This window comes from Salminus brasiliensis, chromosome 14 (assembly GCF_030463535.1).
Source record: "Salminus brasiliensis chromosome 14, fSalBra1.hap2, whole genome shotgun sequence".
Lineage (NCBI taxonomy): Eukaryota > Metazoa > Chordata > Actinopteri > Characiformes > Bryconidae > Salminus > Salminus brasiliensis.
Genome location: NC_132891.1, coordinates 10,030,957 through 10,046,234, shown reverse-complemented (window position 1 = coordinate 10,046,234; position 15,278 = coordinate 10,030,957). Strand labels below are relative to the sequence as shown.

The window sequence follows — 15,278 nt, the reverse complement described above, 5'->3', positions numbered from 1 at the left end:
CTGATATACATAACTCTGATTTCTGGGATATTGTATGTAAATTGCAGGCGTTAGGGAGAGAAATCAGGATGTAGAAGAATCCTGCGTGTTGTGGGAGAGGTGAGAGGGATGACTGATATATAGAGATTCGGTTGGACAGAGCAGATCTAGACAAAAGATGTAGTGTAAAATACATTTAAAAAAGTAAAAACTGGGAATAGAAACACTGATGCACTCTAACCATCACTTTAACATAATAAAATAAAAAAGAAATTACTGCAGGTAGTTACAAGCAGTTGCCCTAGGTTTATTCAAGTCAGCTAAATACTATAAATGAAATAATGGTACAGTCAAAGTATTTATTTGAGCTAATTTTTAAGGCTTAACGGACAAATAATTTTTACAGTGATCACTTAATTATATTTTCACAAAAGATTTACTAAACGTTAATTTACCTTTACCTTCAGACAATTCTGAAAAAACAGGCCACAAGCACCAAAATCACGTATTTGTGTGTGCTGATGATGACGATCATGATTTTAAAGAGGATGATGTTATTATCTAGGCCTGTTTCACATTCCTGTGACACAGTTGAGTCCTATGTATTATGCAATGCATGAGAAAGCCTTCCATTCCCACAGCATCAATTCTGCAGGGGAGGAAAAAAGCTATGATTCTTCATTCTTTTTGCTTGAATCGGGAATTAGCTGGAAAGCTGGAAAAAAGTGTTTGGAGTTAGCTTCAGCTAATTTTGTTGTGTTTTCCTGTCAGTTTGTGAGATAATGTCAAAACCGGACGCTGGAAACGGAGAGTTTGTGCCCACAGCTGGATGGTGAGAGTGTCTGGAAATAACGCGTCTCCACAATAGGGGTCACTGTTGTGCTTCAATGGCACTTTTAATAAAACAGACATTTCATCTTCACAACAGCAATGTCTGGACATGGAGAGGAAGGGGAAAGTGGGTCAGGGCTCTCTGTGCTGGCAAGCTGGTTTGCTCTTGTTTGACTCGGGAGTTATTTAAAAGGAGACCTGGACGGGTTACTGGACACAGTGAAGGGAAGACAAGGCAAGTGCTGAAGGCTCTCTCTCTGGCTGTAACTCAGATACGTTCAGTCCAACACAAAGAGCCCTGACCCAGCAACTGGCCTCTCCCTCCGTCTCCTTTATTTACAGATAAAATTACATACATTCATTGATTTCACTAGGTAACAAAGCTGATCAGTCATTATTTTACAGAGATCCGTTTTCATCCATGTCTCACTTCTGCTTTCACACTTTTTTTTTATTCACTCTCCGTTCGCCCGTTTTCTTGGCACACGAATAATAGCTCGTTTCTAATGCCCCTCCCCCCAACCCTGTGTGTTGACTTAAGTCCCATAAAACAATATGTATAACTATTTACAGAAGCAGTCATCTTTTAACTACGCCATCACAAAAACCATGACACCCTTTCCCACCCTTGCGCTCATCAGCCCCGCCCACATGTGTCCCAAAATCCATTCCGATGAAAAAAGCAAAAGAGACTGAAAATGAAAATCACCCTAGGCTCACTGCCCCATTTAAACACTGTATACGTGGGTCCCACCCCATTTTAAAAGTGCATGCCTAGATTTAACAATTAAAAAATGACAATGCCTGTACAGAAAAAAAGACCCCCAAACATCTTACCTCCACCCCCTCCCCAACCTCCCCCACGAACATGGTGCGTGGACAACAGTTACGTTTCTTTCCTCTTGAGTTTTAGTTTTCTTTTTTTTCCGCAAATACTGGACTGTGTCGAGTGGCCATAGAAAGTCTAGAAGGTGGTTCTGACAGTAGTGGGACTGTTGAAGAGGGTCTCTGAGGCAGCATTTGGTGATGGGAAAGTTGGGAAGGGGGTACTGCTGTTGAGAGTCAAAGGTGACGGGGGCTGGGGTGGCCGTTATGGTAGAGCTTCTGCTTGATGTGCACCATGTTTCCACTGGAGTCCTCCAGTTGTCGTAACTGTGCACGTCTACGGAGGTCCCGCAGGTTACAGAACTGAGGGAGCCAGGACCAGGACGGTGTGTCTGTGAATGCAGAGGAACAAAAGAAGTCCATTCATTAATTAGTTCATTAGTTCTGTCCTGTCTTAATAACAGCTCTTTGGACCAATGTCCTAGAACTGTAATCACCAACCCCCCTCTCTTATAGATCTGCTTTCCTAGAGAGGTTGGTTTAGTTCCAACCAGCCTCTAACCTGATACCCTAGATGGAAGGCAGATCTCAGGACCAGGGTTGAAGTTAGATCCTTAAAATGGTAAAATAAGTAGTCTGTCAAAAAGTCAAAAAATTATAGGATTCATCACGCATCCCAGATGCAGACAGGTTTGCTATTTGACATGTGCTTTTTCAGGTTAGAAAGGGGGATGCTAGGCTAATGTTGCTAACAGATACTGGACGATTTACATCTAATCTGATGTAAATACATCCCTAAAACATCTATCAACCCATTTAAAACACATCCATATCTTCATTTGTTTTGCACAGACAAATTGATGTGGTTTAGAACACGGCATGAACAAAAATAAACCTCCACATAAATCTCCACAGAGCTGAAAAGCTGGAAAACTGTATCCAAATGTCTCTTAAATGTTTAAACGTCATCACATGTTACTTAACTGATTTCTGAAAATACACTAAAATCTGTACTGAGTATTTACTGAGGTCCAGTGTGTGTAAGCAACGTTAGCCTAGCATCTCCCACTATAAACAAAAGAAGCACACATCAGATATCAAACGCTATCTTGGCCGACCAACAACATCTGGTGATCAATCGTGTGAATTATTATTATTATTTTTTTTACTTAAACAGAAGATAATTTCTTCTTAAAACCCACAAACACAGTTCACCAGTGTTCCTCATTTGGGATTGTTTTCATTTTATGGGATAATTTATCATTATAAGAGCAGAACTGCAGACAATTCTACAGTTTAAATCCCTATAATAATCCGACGTAGCCTTTTCTCAAGAACACATATAAGACAATTTATATGAAGATATTGGAGAATGAGGCCCAATGCACCTTACTATATTTTATTTTATTCCAGGTGATTTTGGATCATTTTTATTGGTCCATCCATTCTGAAATGTAAATAGAAGTGGGTGTTGGTTTTGAAATAGTGTAAAACAAAATTGGAAAAAAGTGAGGTTTTGATATTACAGATATTACAGATATTACAGTAATTGCATCATTTGCTAAATAAACACCACCACAATTAGAAAAATGTAAAAAATGTATGGTAAGTATGGAGAGCTACAATAGTAGACACCAGACTAATCAGAGTAAGAGAGCGAGCGAGAGAGAGAGAGAGAGAGAGAGAGAGAGAGAGAGACGCTGAAAGACAGAGAAAGAAAGAGATCCCCAGACAGCCCTGCCCCTCACCAATGGCCAAGCCAGAAAGGAGGGGATGGTTATTTATAGCATTCTACGGGCATGCCATGCACAAGGACTCTCGTGAAGGGTATTCAGAAGGAGCTAATAAATAAGGGCCACATTTTTCAAATCCTTCATTTGAATAAAAACAAACTACCCCCGCTGACAGAGGAAGCACACGTGAATGCAATCGTAATGAAGAGTGTGGAGCTGACGCAGTAGAGGCTCGGTTTGAATTAGTATAGCGTGCAGCTGTGCTAAGTCACTACCTGCCCTGTTTACCTGCATTTTTTTAGTATCCCCATTAACATGCTCGATACAACCAGACCACCCAGTATACCGAGCCCAGTTTACATAGAAAATAAACCAATAAATCGAGAACTGATTGAGCATAAAGGAGAAACGCAAGGAGACACGGCGAGGACTTCTGCCAGTGAACTGTGGAGGAATGGGTGGGGGAGAGATGGAATTAGAGAATGAGAGCTATAAAAAAAAATCAATGTGTACTCCTCTATGCAGTGGGTGTGTGTGTGTGTGTGTGTGTGTGTCTTCTCACTCACACATGTCTCCCCCCTTGCTTGCCTTCTCTTTCCAGCTGCTCCCTTTCTATTTTTAGCACTCACGAAGCAAGAGGGTGCAGGAGGGAGTGAAAGTGTGTGTATGTGTGTGTGTATGTGTGTGTGTATGTGTATGTGTATGTGTGTTCACAAGTGGGGGGTGGGGATATGACAGCATCTCCCCCCCTCTGTTCTCTCCCTCTCTGTCTCTGTCTCTGTCTCTCTCTCTCTCTCTCTCTCCCTCTCTCTCTTTCTCAACACAACCTAACCTTCACTCTTTATCTTAGAGAGGCTAAATGAGGCTGACCTGCCATCAACGTCACGCTTTCAAAGCCATGGTGTGCTCCACAACAGGGGCATCCCCACAGTTCCTCATCTACTATTCCGAGAATCAATATTTCCCTGTATGCAGAGAGATGCATTATAATGTCGTTACATCTGTTACGACTTTAGGGCGCAATTGTGGTGAATTAAAGCCCAGTTATGTAATCGTTTAAAAAAGAGGGGCCTCCTGGGGCTCAGTAGAAAAGATAATGGTTTAAGATACAACCATAACAACAGACATGTGCTTTACATTACAGGCAGTGGTGCGCTGTGCTAATTATGCTACAGTTGCCTTCACAATTTCTGTTAATCCGTTCCCATGTTGATCACTGTATCAGTTATTATTATTAGCACCATTGTAGTTGTAGTAGAATTTACTACAAAATTACAGTATTCTAATTGCATCGATAGGATTCAATAGAAGCCAATACCGCTAGTTTTGTTGGGTTTCAGTAAAAAGACTAAACGGACAGTAAGGGCCATTCCAGAAGCTTCTGTTGTGTCTCTTTAGGTAGTCCATGGTGGATTTTGAGGTACTGCATGTTTTGGATAACTGTCCTGTTAAAGAAATGTTTTCAGCTTCAGCCTTATAACATTTGCATCCAGGATTTGATGGTATTTTGTGGAATCCATTCCTGCCTCTGCCTCATGCAATAGTGCCAATGTCACTGGAAGTAGCACAACCCTAGATCCACCACAATGTTTCACAGTTGGCAAGGTGTAAATGCAGTAATGCAACATAAATGCAGTTCCTTTTTCCTCCAAACATATGTTTGCTGTTTTTCACATTTTTAACTTAAACCTGGCACTTGTTTTTACACAGTGTCAAGATCTCATGATAAATGGACCAATAGAAATGCTCCAAATTAACATGGAATGAAATCTTCCATTGTCCTAGTAAAAAAGGGGTTTTCTTTGTCCTGTAAAGGAGATTTTTTTTGTATGACACCGACGTAATAGCAATGTCTATTTTCTTTGTTTGCTATTGTTATGTTTATTGTACGTCCTGAATGTAATCGTAGGCCACATACATCCCAGTGTGACTTCGACGATCTCTACGCACAGCTGAATTATTAAAAGAAAACCTGTCCAGTCCTTTTTAACCTACTTCTGTTTCTTTCCATTTTTAACCCTCCTCTGACACTCCATTTACCCAAGATGATCTCCAAACAACTACCCATGGGATGGTTAGCACAAGCGGAAACTGAAAGCCTTCTTTTTGAAAGAGGCACTAACATTTCCAGACACAACATATGTACCTCTCCGCCCCTGCGGGCCGAGATGACTGTAACAAACAACTGCTGTGTTGCCTGGTGGTTCACTTGCATCGACCCAAAACACACTTTTCACTTCAATAAGCGCAACACCATATCCGATGAAGCAGGACTTGTGTATTATGCGGCACATTTAGGTGCCAGAGATTATGAATTGGAAATTTGGGGGTGATTTTTACCTATTATCATAAAATCATTACACATTTGAGTTGTTCATTGAATTCAAATAGACTTGCTTTGTGGTGTCTGATGTTGATGTCAAGCTTAAAGATGGCCACTACTACTGCTGTTATCTATACAATATGCATTTCTTCATTTCTAACCACCTTATTTTCCATTAAACAGTGTGGGTGGCCATTTTTGTTTATTTCCTGTACAACAGATCCACTGATACAGATTTACAACCACAGTGATAAACATACAGTGAGTAGTATAATATGATCAACTACAGGGTGTCGCGATAACTGTAAAAGGATTACGAACACAACACAAATGCTGTGGAGCACCATATAACTTCCATAACTTCCAAATATCCACCACCTTCCAAAGAAGAGGACCTGCGTCTGTGGTTAATGGTGCTGAATTAAGAAGGGAAAATCAACACCAGAACGTCCTTACCCAGAGAAATGGCTCGGTTATGAAGAACTGGTGAAGCGGACACGTCTGGTGTTAGTTAGGGTCTTGGTTAGGTTAACGCTTAGACTAACGCCTTGCCTGATAGCGTCACTTTCACTTGTAGGTTCTATGGCTTTTACACGCAAATAGTGCACTATATACCAACCGGGGCTTTGTTAAACATATAATGCAGTGTTTGGGTACACAAGTTCCCGTTAAGACCAGGATATCAATTCAAGTAAAACCACAAGTTTTGATCTGACCATTCTTGGTAAGGTTGCATGGTCAAAAATTAGTTATTGTATCTAATCTAGGACCACATTTGAAAGTGTCTCAGATCTGAGAACACCAGATCCTGTTCCCATTTAGGCAAATAAATCAAATTTACATCACTTTACACTGAAAGAAGATAACCTGGGGAGAATGACTACACACAGACAGTGAGTGAGGTTGGAAAGACACGCCCAGTATGTAAACAGATGGTGCCAGGAGCATAGGAGACAGTTGTGAGTTTTACTAATCAAGGTTGCGCTGTCCAAGTGCCAGAACGTGCCTTGAGTGCAGAAGTTTGAACGCAAACTAATTAGACTGTGTCTACTAGAAACAATGAAGTAGTAGTAGTGTGAAAAGCTTATTTATTTAGGTTAAAAACACCATGCATTCATGTTTAGATGCCAAACGTAATTAGCGTGTGTCGCACCAGCATACTATTTTCTTTATGTACAACCAACAGCCACTGAAAATGCTAACTGGTGAAATTGTTAAGCTTCCATTGCTTACTGACTAAATTAGCCTCTTATCTCCAAGGACAAAACTTTAAAGTTTTAAGTTTCCAAACACTACTTGATTGATCAAGTACATTTGAAAAATTGCACATATTTGAATTTAGAAATGATGAAGAGATCTCTTTAATGGAGAACACATCAAAACCACATCAAATTACTGACGCACAGATCTAACTTTAATTATGGTATAAACAAAGTAATAATCATCATATTTAATTCACCATCAGTACACAAGCCCTGCCATCTCCAAGAGCAGAAAGGGCCCATTGGGATTCGCAAAAACATCTTAGCACAAAGATCCCCGTTAAATGGTAGAGTGAGCACCACAATAGGCACTCTCTCTACCTTGTAAGATGGTCTAAATTAGGGGTGGCCAACAGGGGCCAGAGTCCAGCACAGTTTGATGATTTCCCTGCTCAGATCTACTAAACATGGTAATTAACAGGTGAGTAGAATCAGGAGTGTTTGAGCAGGAAAAGCATAAAGCTGTGCAGGAATCTGGCCTTTTAGGACCAGAATTGCCCATCCCTAGCCTAAAAACTATGAAGCTTTTGGAAAACTGGGCCCTGTGTTTACAATTTTTAGACAACACTGTCCTCCCCGTAGGGGACTAGGGTCCAATTTCCTAGCTGGACAAAAACACCACACAACACGAATAAGAGTCTTTGGGCTGTGAAACATGATTCACATGGAAGTCACTCTGGGTAAGAGCATCAGTCTATTGAACTATAACCTTCTTACATTTCATTACATACAGGATTGCACTACACGTAACATTAAAAAGCATTCCTTTCATTGTTACTGGTCTCTGAGATGGAGTGACAATCAATAATAGTCTCTTAAAAAAATAAATAACAGCCCATTCAAAATCTCAGTTGTATAGGAAAGTGAGATCCAAGTGAGAAAACATGGACCTAACTGCCTAACTTACAACAATACAGAAATAGTGACACATGAAGAGCTCTTTTATCCCTTTAAATGAAATTTACTGATCTGGATGTAATGCAGCACTGCGTAAATTGCCTTGAGTAGTGTTTGGAGGTGTTTCTTTAACATTGCCAAACCCAATAGCAGGCTGACATGATTTAAGTACTGTAACATCTATTTGGGGCCCATCTAAGGAACTTTCAAACATGATTCCCACCTTATCTGTGACCACTGTGACCACCAACCCATTATTTCACTTACTTACTTTAGGTGAGTAAGATGTACGGATGCACCGATACCACTTTGTTCTTTCCAATCCTGTAGCAATACCAATGCCGATTTTCTGGTAGTATCTGCTGATACTGAGTACCGATCCCGATACCAACTCTGACTTAAATACTTGATAGGTGGCCATAAATCCTGATATTTATAGTGTTCCATTTTTTATAGGTTGTACGTTTTTATATCTTATCCCAAATAAGAGATAATAAGCTTGAAAGAACAGCACATTTGAAAAGTTTCAGAACAAATTGCCACAATGCAGAAACACAAGCAGGTAGGGAAGCATAATCTTGCGAAGCTTCACCAAACAGCTTATTAATCAGATAAAATTCAGATTTCAGAGCAGTGAAAAAAATGCCACATTATAAACTCAACTTTTGGTTTTAGAACCAAAAAAGCACCACAGGGAAGAAAAAAGTGCCAATGTAAAAGTTCAATTAAATGTCTGTTTAATGGTAATAACTGTTTATGACCAGCTTTCGTTGGTTGTTTAAACATTTGGTTTCATAATAAAGTGTGCAAACAAAAATGATCTATATTTTTATAAAAAAAATGTAGGGCATCAGTAAGCTTTATGGTTTCTGTGCTCTCTATTGCCCATACCAATACTGTGTGTAAGTGCCAGGTATCAGTATCGGTGCAACACTAGTAAGAACACAAGCCTTAGACAACACTGACAAAAATACCACTCAAGTTAATGAAAAACCTGAGAAACACAAGGTACTGTTTAACATAGCGTCTGTTTATGTTTTTGCTCTTCAGCAAAAAGAGACAATTAGCTTGCTGATTATGCCACCAGTGGAGGAGGGTGGACGTGCCAGTGAGGAAAGCCTCCCTCGACGTAGATATCTCTGCATTATCCAGAAAAATCTAAAAATACATCTTTTTGTGCATTGTGCATCACTGAGCTGACCGCTATAAACTACTCATGTGGGTTTTATCAGATTTGAGCAGTGATTCAAAATATGCTCATTCATAGAGAGAGAAACCTGGTCTTGTGTGACTGGAAATAACTGCCTGGCGTTGTTGCAAAGATGGCCGCCAACTGAACAACTAAACAAAAATGGTAACTTTACACCTTCTAAACTTTCAATGGAAGTTTTTATTCCAAGTAATTTGGAGCATTTCTATTGATTTGTGTTTTTTGCATGACAGCGACAATATTTGAAAGCACATTCAGTATTCAGATATAGATACAAATTTGATGCTGCCATGAATTTAAGAAATTTAAGCCTCCATGAAAATAATTGTAAAAATCAAGTCATCAACAGTGCACTTCTAAAAAAGTGAAGGTGCTTCAAAGGCTTGTGATAAAAGTGATAAAAGAACCATTTTTGGTTCCATAAAGAACAGTTTGTAACAGCTGTGAGTATGAAGAACCTTTAAGTTGGTAAATAACCTTTACATTGACTGCTTTAACCCCTTATAGAGCCTATGTCCCGCCGGCAGGTCAGAAGGGTTATTACAAACTTCTAGCCCCACCAGTTTGTATAGAAGTCCCTGTAGTTACTGAGTAATACACCTTAGTGTGTAATAAGCCTTGGAGAGTTAAGGTTTTAATCCTTTAAAAGATTCTTCACACATACGTTTTAGCAAAAATGTTTTTAATGGAATCAAATGGCATTCTTCAAAGAACTCTTGGTAGCGCCTTTACCTTTACAAAATGAGGGCTTGCCACACACTTTTCATCACACAGCATCATTACCGCAGAGCTATATACATCTGGCCCCCTCAAATATAAATATAGAGGGAGTCATTTAACTGGACTGGATGTTGTTTCCAGTATTCCAGAGATTACTGTACATAGCCATAATGAACAAATCCTCTTAAGCATTGTTTATCCACCAACACTGGCTGATAATTCTCAAACTAAAGTGATTAAATGTCTAGTGCCACCATTACACCCCCTTCCTTCCCCCACTCTCATCGTCTTACATAAATGATGAGCAATAGAGCAATCTTTTGTGTTCTCATATTTCTAAGACTTGATTAATCATGACATTGGACATACGGAGTGTCAGGCTCCAAGCTTCTAATTTATTCCCTAAGCATGAGAGGTGTTACCGTGAATCATTTCTCCAAACAAAGTTACTCTCTCAACACTCACACTAAAATATCTTCATCTGCCATGTTTTGAATCATACAGCACATCAGTCAATGCACACACGCATCCTTCAGCCCTTGCACTGATTCGTGAACATGCCTTGCTCGCCTCCCCCCCCACCTGAATAGCCTCATCACACTCACCATAGTAGCGGCTGGCCCTCCAGGCCCTCACAGCGCAGTGTAAGGCTCCGTCCAGCCACAGCAGCAGCCAGCTGATACAGAAGCCCAGCAACAGCCCCAGCATGAGGTCCATCTCCTGCTTGGTGACACTGTCGCTCACAAAGTAGTTCTCCGAAGAGTCCACCAACGAATGGTCCCCGTCATATGGAATTACATAATGGACGTGGTGCCTGAGATAGAAAGAACACATTAGGCCTTGACATTTAGAAACAAACAAACACAGAGACGGGCGTGAAAATACTGCAGGCAGTACAGGTCTGCTCAGAAAGTGCAGAAAGAAACCTGGCACACTTAAAACAGACAGAGAAAACACACAGACACACTCTTAAGAATAAAGGTGTCAGAAATGTTCTTTGGAGCGGTGCCAAAGAACCACTTCTGGATCCCAAAAGTACATTTAATGGATGGTTGTTTGGGGAACTACTTTTATAAGAAGCTTTTTAAAGTTTAATTTTAAGAATGTGGATAGACAGACAGACAGACATATAGATATATAGATAGATAGACAGACAGACAGACAGACAGACATATAGATATATAGATAGATAGATAGATAGACAGACAGAAACTATGAGAAACACACACACTGAGACACAGATAGATAGATTGATGCAGTTATTACATATTTTCCAGCTGGGGCAGTAACACGGTTGATGTGGGTGATCCCGTTCACCTAGGTTGCATGTTAATGCCAGGTGTGAATGGGGCCATATGGACAGTATTGTATTGGGACACCTACACATTACACCAACAGGAGCTTTTATGACATCCCATTCTAAACCCATAGGCATTAATACAGAGTTGGGCCCCTTTGCACTTCTACCAGCAGGTCTGGAACTCTGCAGTTACTCAGCAGTTAGTCAGCAGAGCATTGGCGACTTTATGTTCCTCAACACTCTGCAACTCTGCTCTGTAATTTTACATGGTCTGCCACTTCGTGCCTCAGTTGCTGTTGTTCACAAATGTCTTGCACTTTTCAATAATACTACTCACAGTTGATAGTGGACTATCTAGGAGGGAAGAAATTTCACCAGCTGACTTGTTGCAACAATGGCATCTGATTACGGTACCACGCTGGAATTTACTGAGCTCTTCTTTCACTATGTATAAAGGCAGACTGCATTGATACGTGCTTGATTTTATACATTTGTGGCAATGGGACTGAGTGAAACATCTGAAATCAATGATTAAAAGGTGTGTCCCAATACTTTGGTCCATGTATATTAAAACTACCGAGGGTGGATACACTGTAAGACTTGGGGCTTTCCTTTTATGGCCCTTTAACAGAAACAATTCAACCCAATTAAATTCAAACCAATATCACAAATGATCGGCTCTATTTTGGTGTGGGGAACTCTGTTCCTGCCAATGCACCTTTGTGATTATGCCAGTCAGCCAAATCACCTCTCTTCTGATTGGCTGCCCTGCATTCAAAAAGGGGTCCCATGTAGTACAGCTGTCTAAACATTGGCCCAATCATTTGGGGATCACCAGTTTGATCCTCAGTGATGCCATAGCCATCTCTGGGTGGGGTGGGTGGCCCTCTCCCTATCACTCAGTCTGATACGAGCCAGTGTAGGTATCTGATGGCTTTGGGTTCATGTGATTGGAGGGAACACACACTAGCCTTCCTCCTCCCAGTGCTGGTAGCACCATGTAATATTGAGAGTCCCAGTGGGTGGGAATTGGTGGGAAATCTCAAATTGGACAAGAATTGGGAAAAACTGCAGTAGGCTGAATCGATGGAGATGTAAATGAGTGGGTTCTTGTGACATCAGAGAAACAAAGACTTTAAATTGGGCTGTTTTCACAGGATAGTTTCCTTTCATGGCCTATATCAAATGGTAGAGGCTCTACTAAAACCATCACTGAAATACATAAACATAACATCTATGTGATTTCAGCCAGGATTTAAGGTGTTAAGCTGTAAAGCCACAGTGCGAACAGCAAGCACTCTTAGTCAGTCAGAGTTGAGAGTAATTTTGGATTCAGTACCCTTGGGTAGAGAATGCAGGGCTTTTAAGACTAGAACTGACCAATTAGTCCTGTGAGCCTGCATAAGGGACACTAATGAGCAAACGGTGATATCAATTAGATCCATCCCTAAAGTCTCACCTACAGGGCAATGGCCATTCAGACGTAGCACCCTGCATACTCACTGGAAACCATGATGCATGTCCATCATTTTCACATTATAACATACATTTGATATCTAAATGTTTGTAGACACCCCTTCTAATTAATGCATTCAGCTACTTGACGTTGCACCAATTGCTGACACAGATGTGCAAATGCACACACACAGCTTGTTTAGTCCCTGTAGAGAAGTATTCGCAATAGAATCAGACTCTATGGATACACCATGCCTAATGCCAGGTGTGGGTTTAGAGGTATAAAGGCTCTCCAGCTTTGAGCTGTGGAGCAGTCTAGAACTGTGTTCTCTGGAATGATGGATGGTGCTCCATGCAATACTTTTATGATGAGTTGGGGAGTAAGGGATAAGGTGAGGTGGTGATCAGCTGAATGCAATCAAATCCTTGCAGCAATGTTCCAAAATCTAGTAGAAAGTTTTCCCTGGACAGTAGAGGCAGTTACTCCAACAAAAGCAGGATAAACTCTTTTTTGATGCCTTTGTTTTCAGAAAGAATAATGAATGATGAGGAGGTGTCCCAATACTTTTGTCCATGTAGTGTACATACACACATACAGAATCACACATTTCAGTCAAGTTAATGTAACGGTCCAACTTCTTGGTAAAACTTTACTCTTGAGCAGTGTTCAATAAGCTACATGACACCTTATTAAATCTTTCATGACAATCTGCACTAACATGAACCAGTACAAAGGCTAATGAAGCGTTCCTTTTAGGCAAAACCTTGCATCTCCATTTTTGCCAAATTAGTTTTGCCATAATGTGAATCTGGCAGTTTTCTTCAAATTTGGTCAACATTTCATGATGAACAGACCAATAGAAATGCTCCACGTTGACTAAAAAAAGAATAGAAATAATAATAAAATTGTTTTACATTGACCTCTGACCTAATGTAAAGTTTTGTAAATGTTTTGGTGATGCAAGGTTTTTGTGTGGCAGCGACGAAAGCCTTCTTTATCCTTTTGATATCAATTAACCTCAATAAAGTGTTATAACAACTGACAGTTGTTGGAATAAGCCTTAATAAATGTACGTGTGAATTGGAATAGCGTAAGATCAATGCAGACCAGACCTGGTAGGAACGATTAGGACGGTTCTAAGAGCCTGTGACTGACAGGGGCCCTAAAAAATTATTAATGGAGTACTCTGGCAGAATTGTCAGAATTGTGGGGCCCAGTGTAATATCTTTTTATGGGGCCCAAAATCCCTGGAAGCGCCCCTGCACATATGCATCACCAAGCGGACTGTCTGCGTTGTATAACGTTTTGAGTGTTACGCGCCCTTGCATGCAGCCTTTACGTTACTTTGGCCATGTGCCCTATGAGCCGTCCGCTTTACGTTGGAACCAGGCCTAAGGCTGCATTTTCCCACCTGTAACATGAGCTAAACCATCCAAGCCACTCTGAATGGGAGCCAATTTATAGTCGTAATTTTCTGACCCAAACTGATCTGTGAGCAGAATTAGATTTAGATTGGTTTTTATCATTTTAATGAAAAAAAAACACATAAAATATATAATTATTTAACAAACTGACTTGAATATTGGCCTCAGAATCGAGAATCGTATCGTCACACCCCTGAGCCAGAGCTGGATTCCACTGCATCTGGTAGGCCTTGGATATGGCTTACTGTCTGGCCACCTCTGAGAGCGAATGCTAAGATTTCGTGCTGTGAGGGAGTGAGTGTGTGTAGCCTACCTTCCACAGTTGCAGTGGCACACACGGTCCTCGCCTCGTAGATGCGGGAGGATGTAGTTGTGAAAGCGATCCAGCAGTGCGTTCATGTCCATCAGACACGCTATCGCCTGCAGAAAACAAGAAGAAGGAGAAGAAGGAGGTAAGATAGGAAGCACTGCAGCTTAACATGTACCGGCTAGCAGTCCACATCTGCAAGACCAGACCATCTATGGCTAGTTTACAGAGCTGTGCATTGATCACTGTTGGCTTTTCTGGACTTCCACTGAGCCAAGCTCCTCACTCCTCTCCTCTGCTCCTCTATTTCCTTCCCTTTCGCTTCAGTCAAGTTTGCAGATCAGGCTGAAGTATGAAACCGACCACACGAATGATGACGGCGTGCGTTCACAGCTGACTTACCATTACAACAGAAGCACCGAGGATCATAAAAATCATGGTGGTTGTGATCATATGCATCAAAGCTCCCGTGCTCCTCTCCCCAGGATGGCCCGCGTTGCCCAAGCTAAAGCGCCGTGGCCCGGGACAAGGAGCTCATCAAGGCGCCTTGACTGGGAGAAGGCTGTGGACGGCGCATAAGGAGGGCAGCTTGGCCCCAGATCTTCTCGGCCCCCCCAACCCCACTTCCTCCCACCCCCCCTAGAGCCCCCAAGACTGGCTTTCTCTCCCCATCTAGTAGCACGTCGGCTCGATTCTGCAGGCCAGGCCAGAAAGGGAAAGTGGCTCTGCTGCTTTAGGTCGGCTGGCGCTGCGCTCCCTCGCCACTGCGCTCCAGCAAAAATGTCCGAGCGAGACCGAGGGACAGATGAGGGGCCAGATCTATCCTGGACGGCTGCTGCTTAAGAATGTGTGTCTCCCCTGCGCCGCTGGGATGACATCTGATGCGATGGTCCAGGCTCTCTTTTCTGTTTTTCCTCCTCGTTATCTCGCGCAGAGGTGGTCGAGCCCTGTGGGTGAGAAAGCCTCTCGATGTCTTCTCTCGCTCCCGGCGTCTACCGTGATGAAGCAGGA

At 41.6% G+C, this 15,278-nt stretch overlaps 1 protein-coding gene across 1 annotated transcript; it reads right to left on the bottom strand.

Annotated features, from left to right (window-relative positions):
- Positions 1-850: 850 nt before the first annotated feature.
- Positions 851-14,879, bottom strand: tmem240a (transmembrane protein 240a). Its single transcript, XM_072696716.1, has 4 exons — positions 14,670-14,879; positions 14,274-14,380; positions 10,386-10,594; positions 851-2,027 (listed from the first exon to the last, which is right to left on the bottom strand). Exons 1-4 carry the CDS (start codon positions 14,724-14,726, stop codon positions 1,873-1,875), a joined length of 528 nt encoding a protein of 175 aa, XP_072552817.1. The 5' UTR covers positions 14,727-14,879; the 3' UTR covers positions 851-1,872.
- Positions 14,880-15,278: the final 399 nt, after the last annotated feature.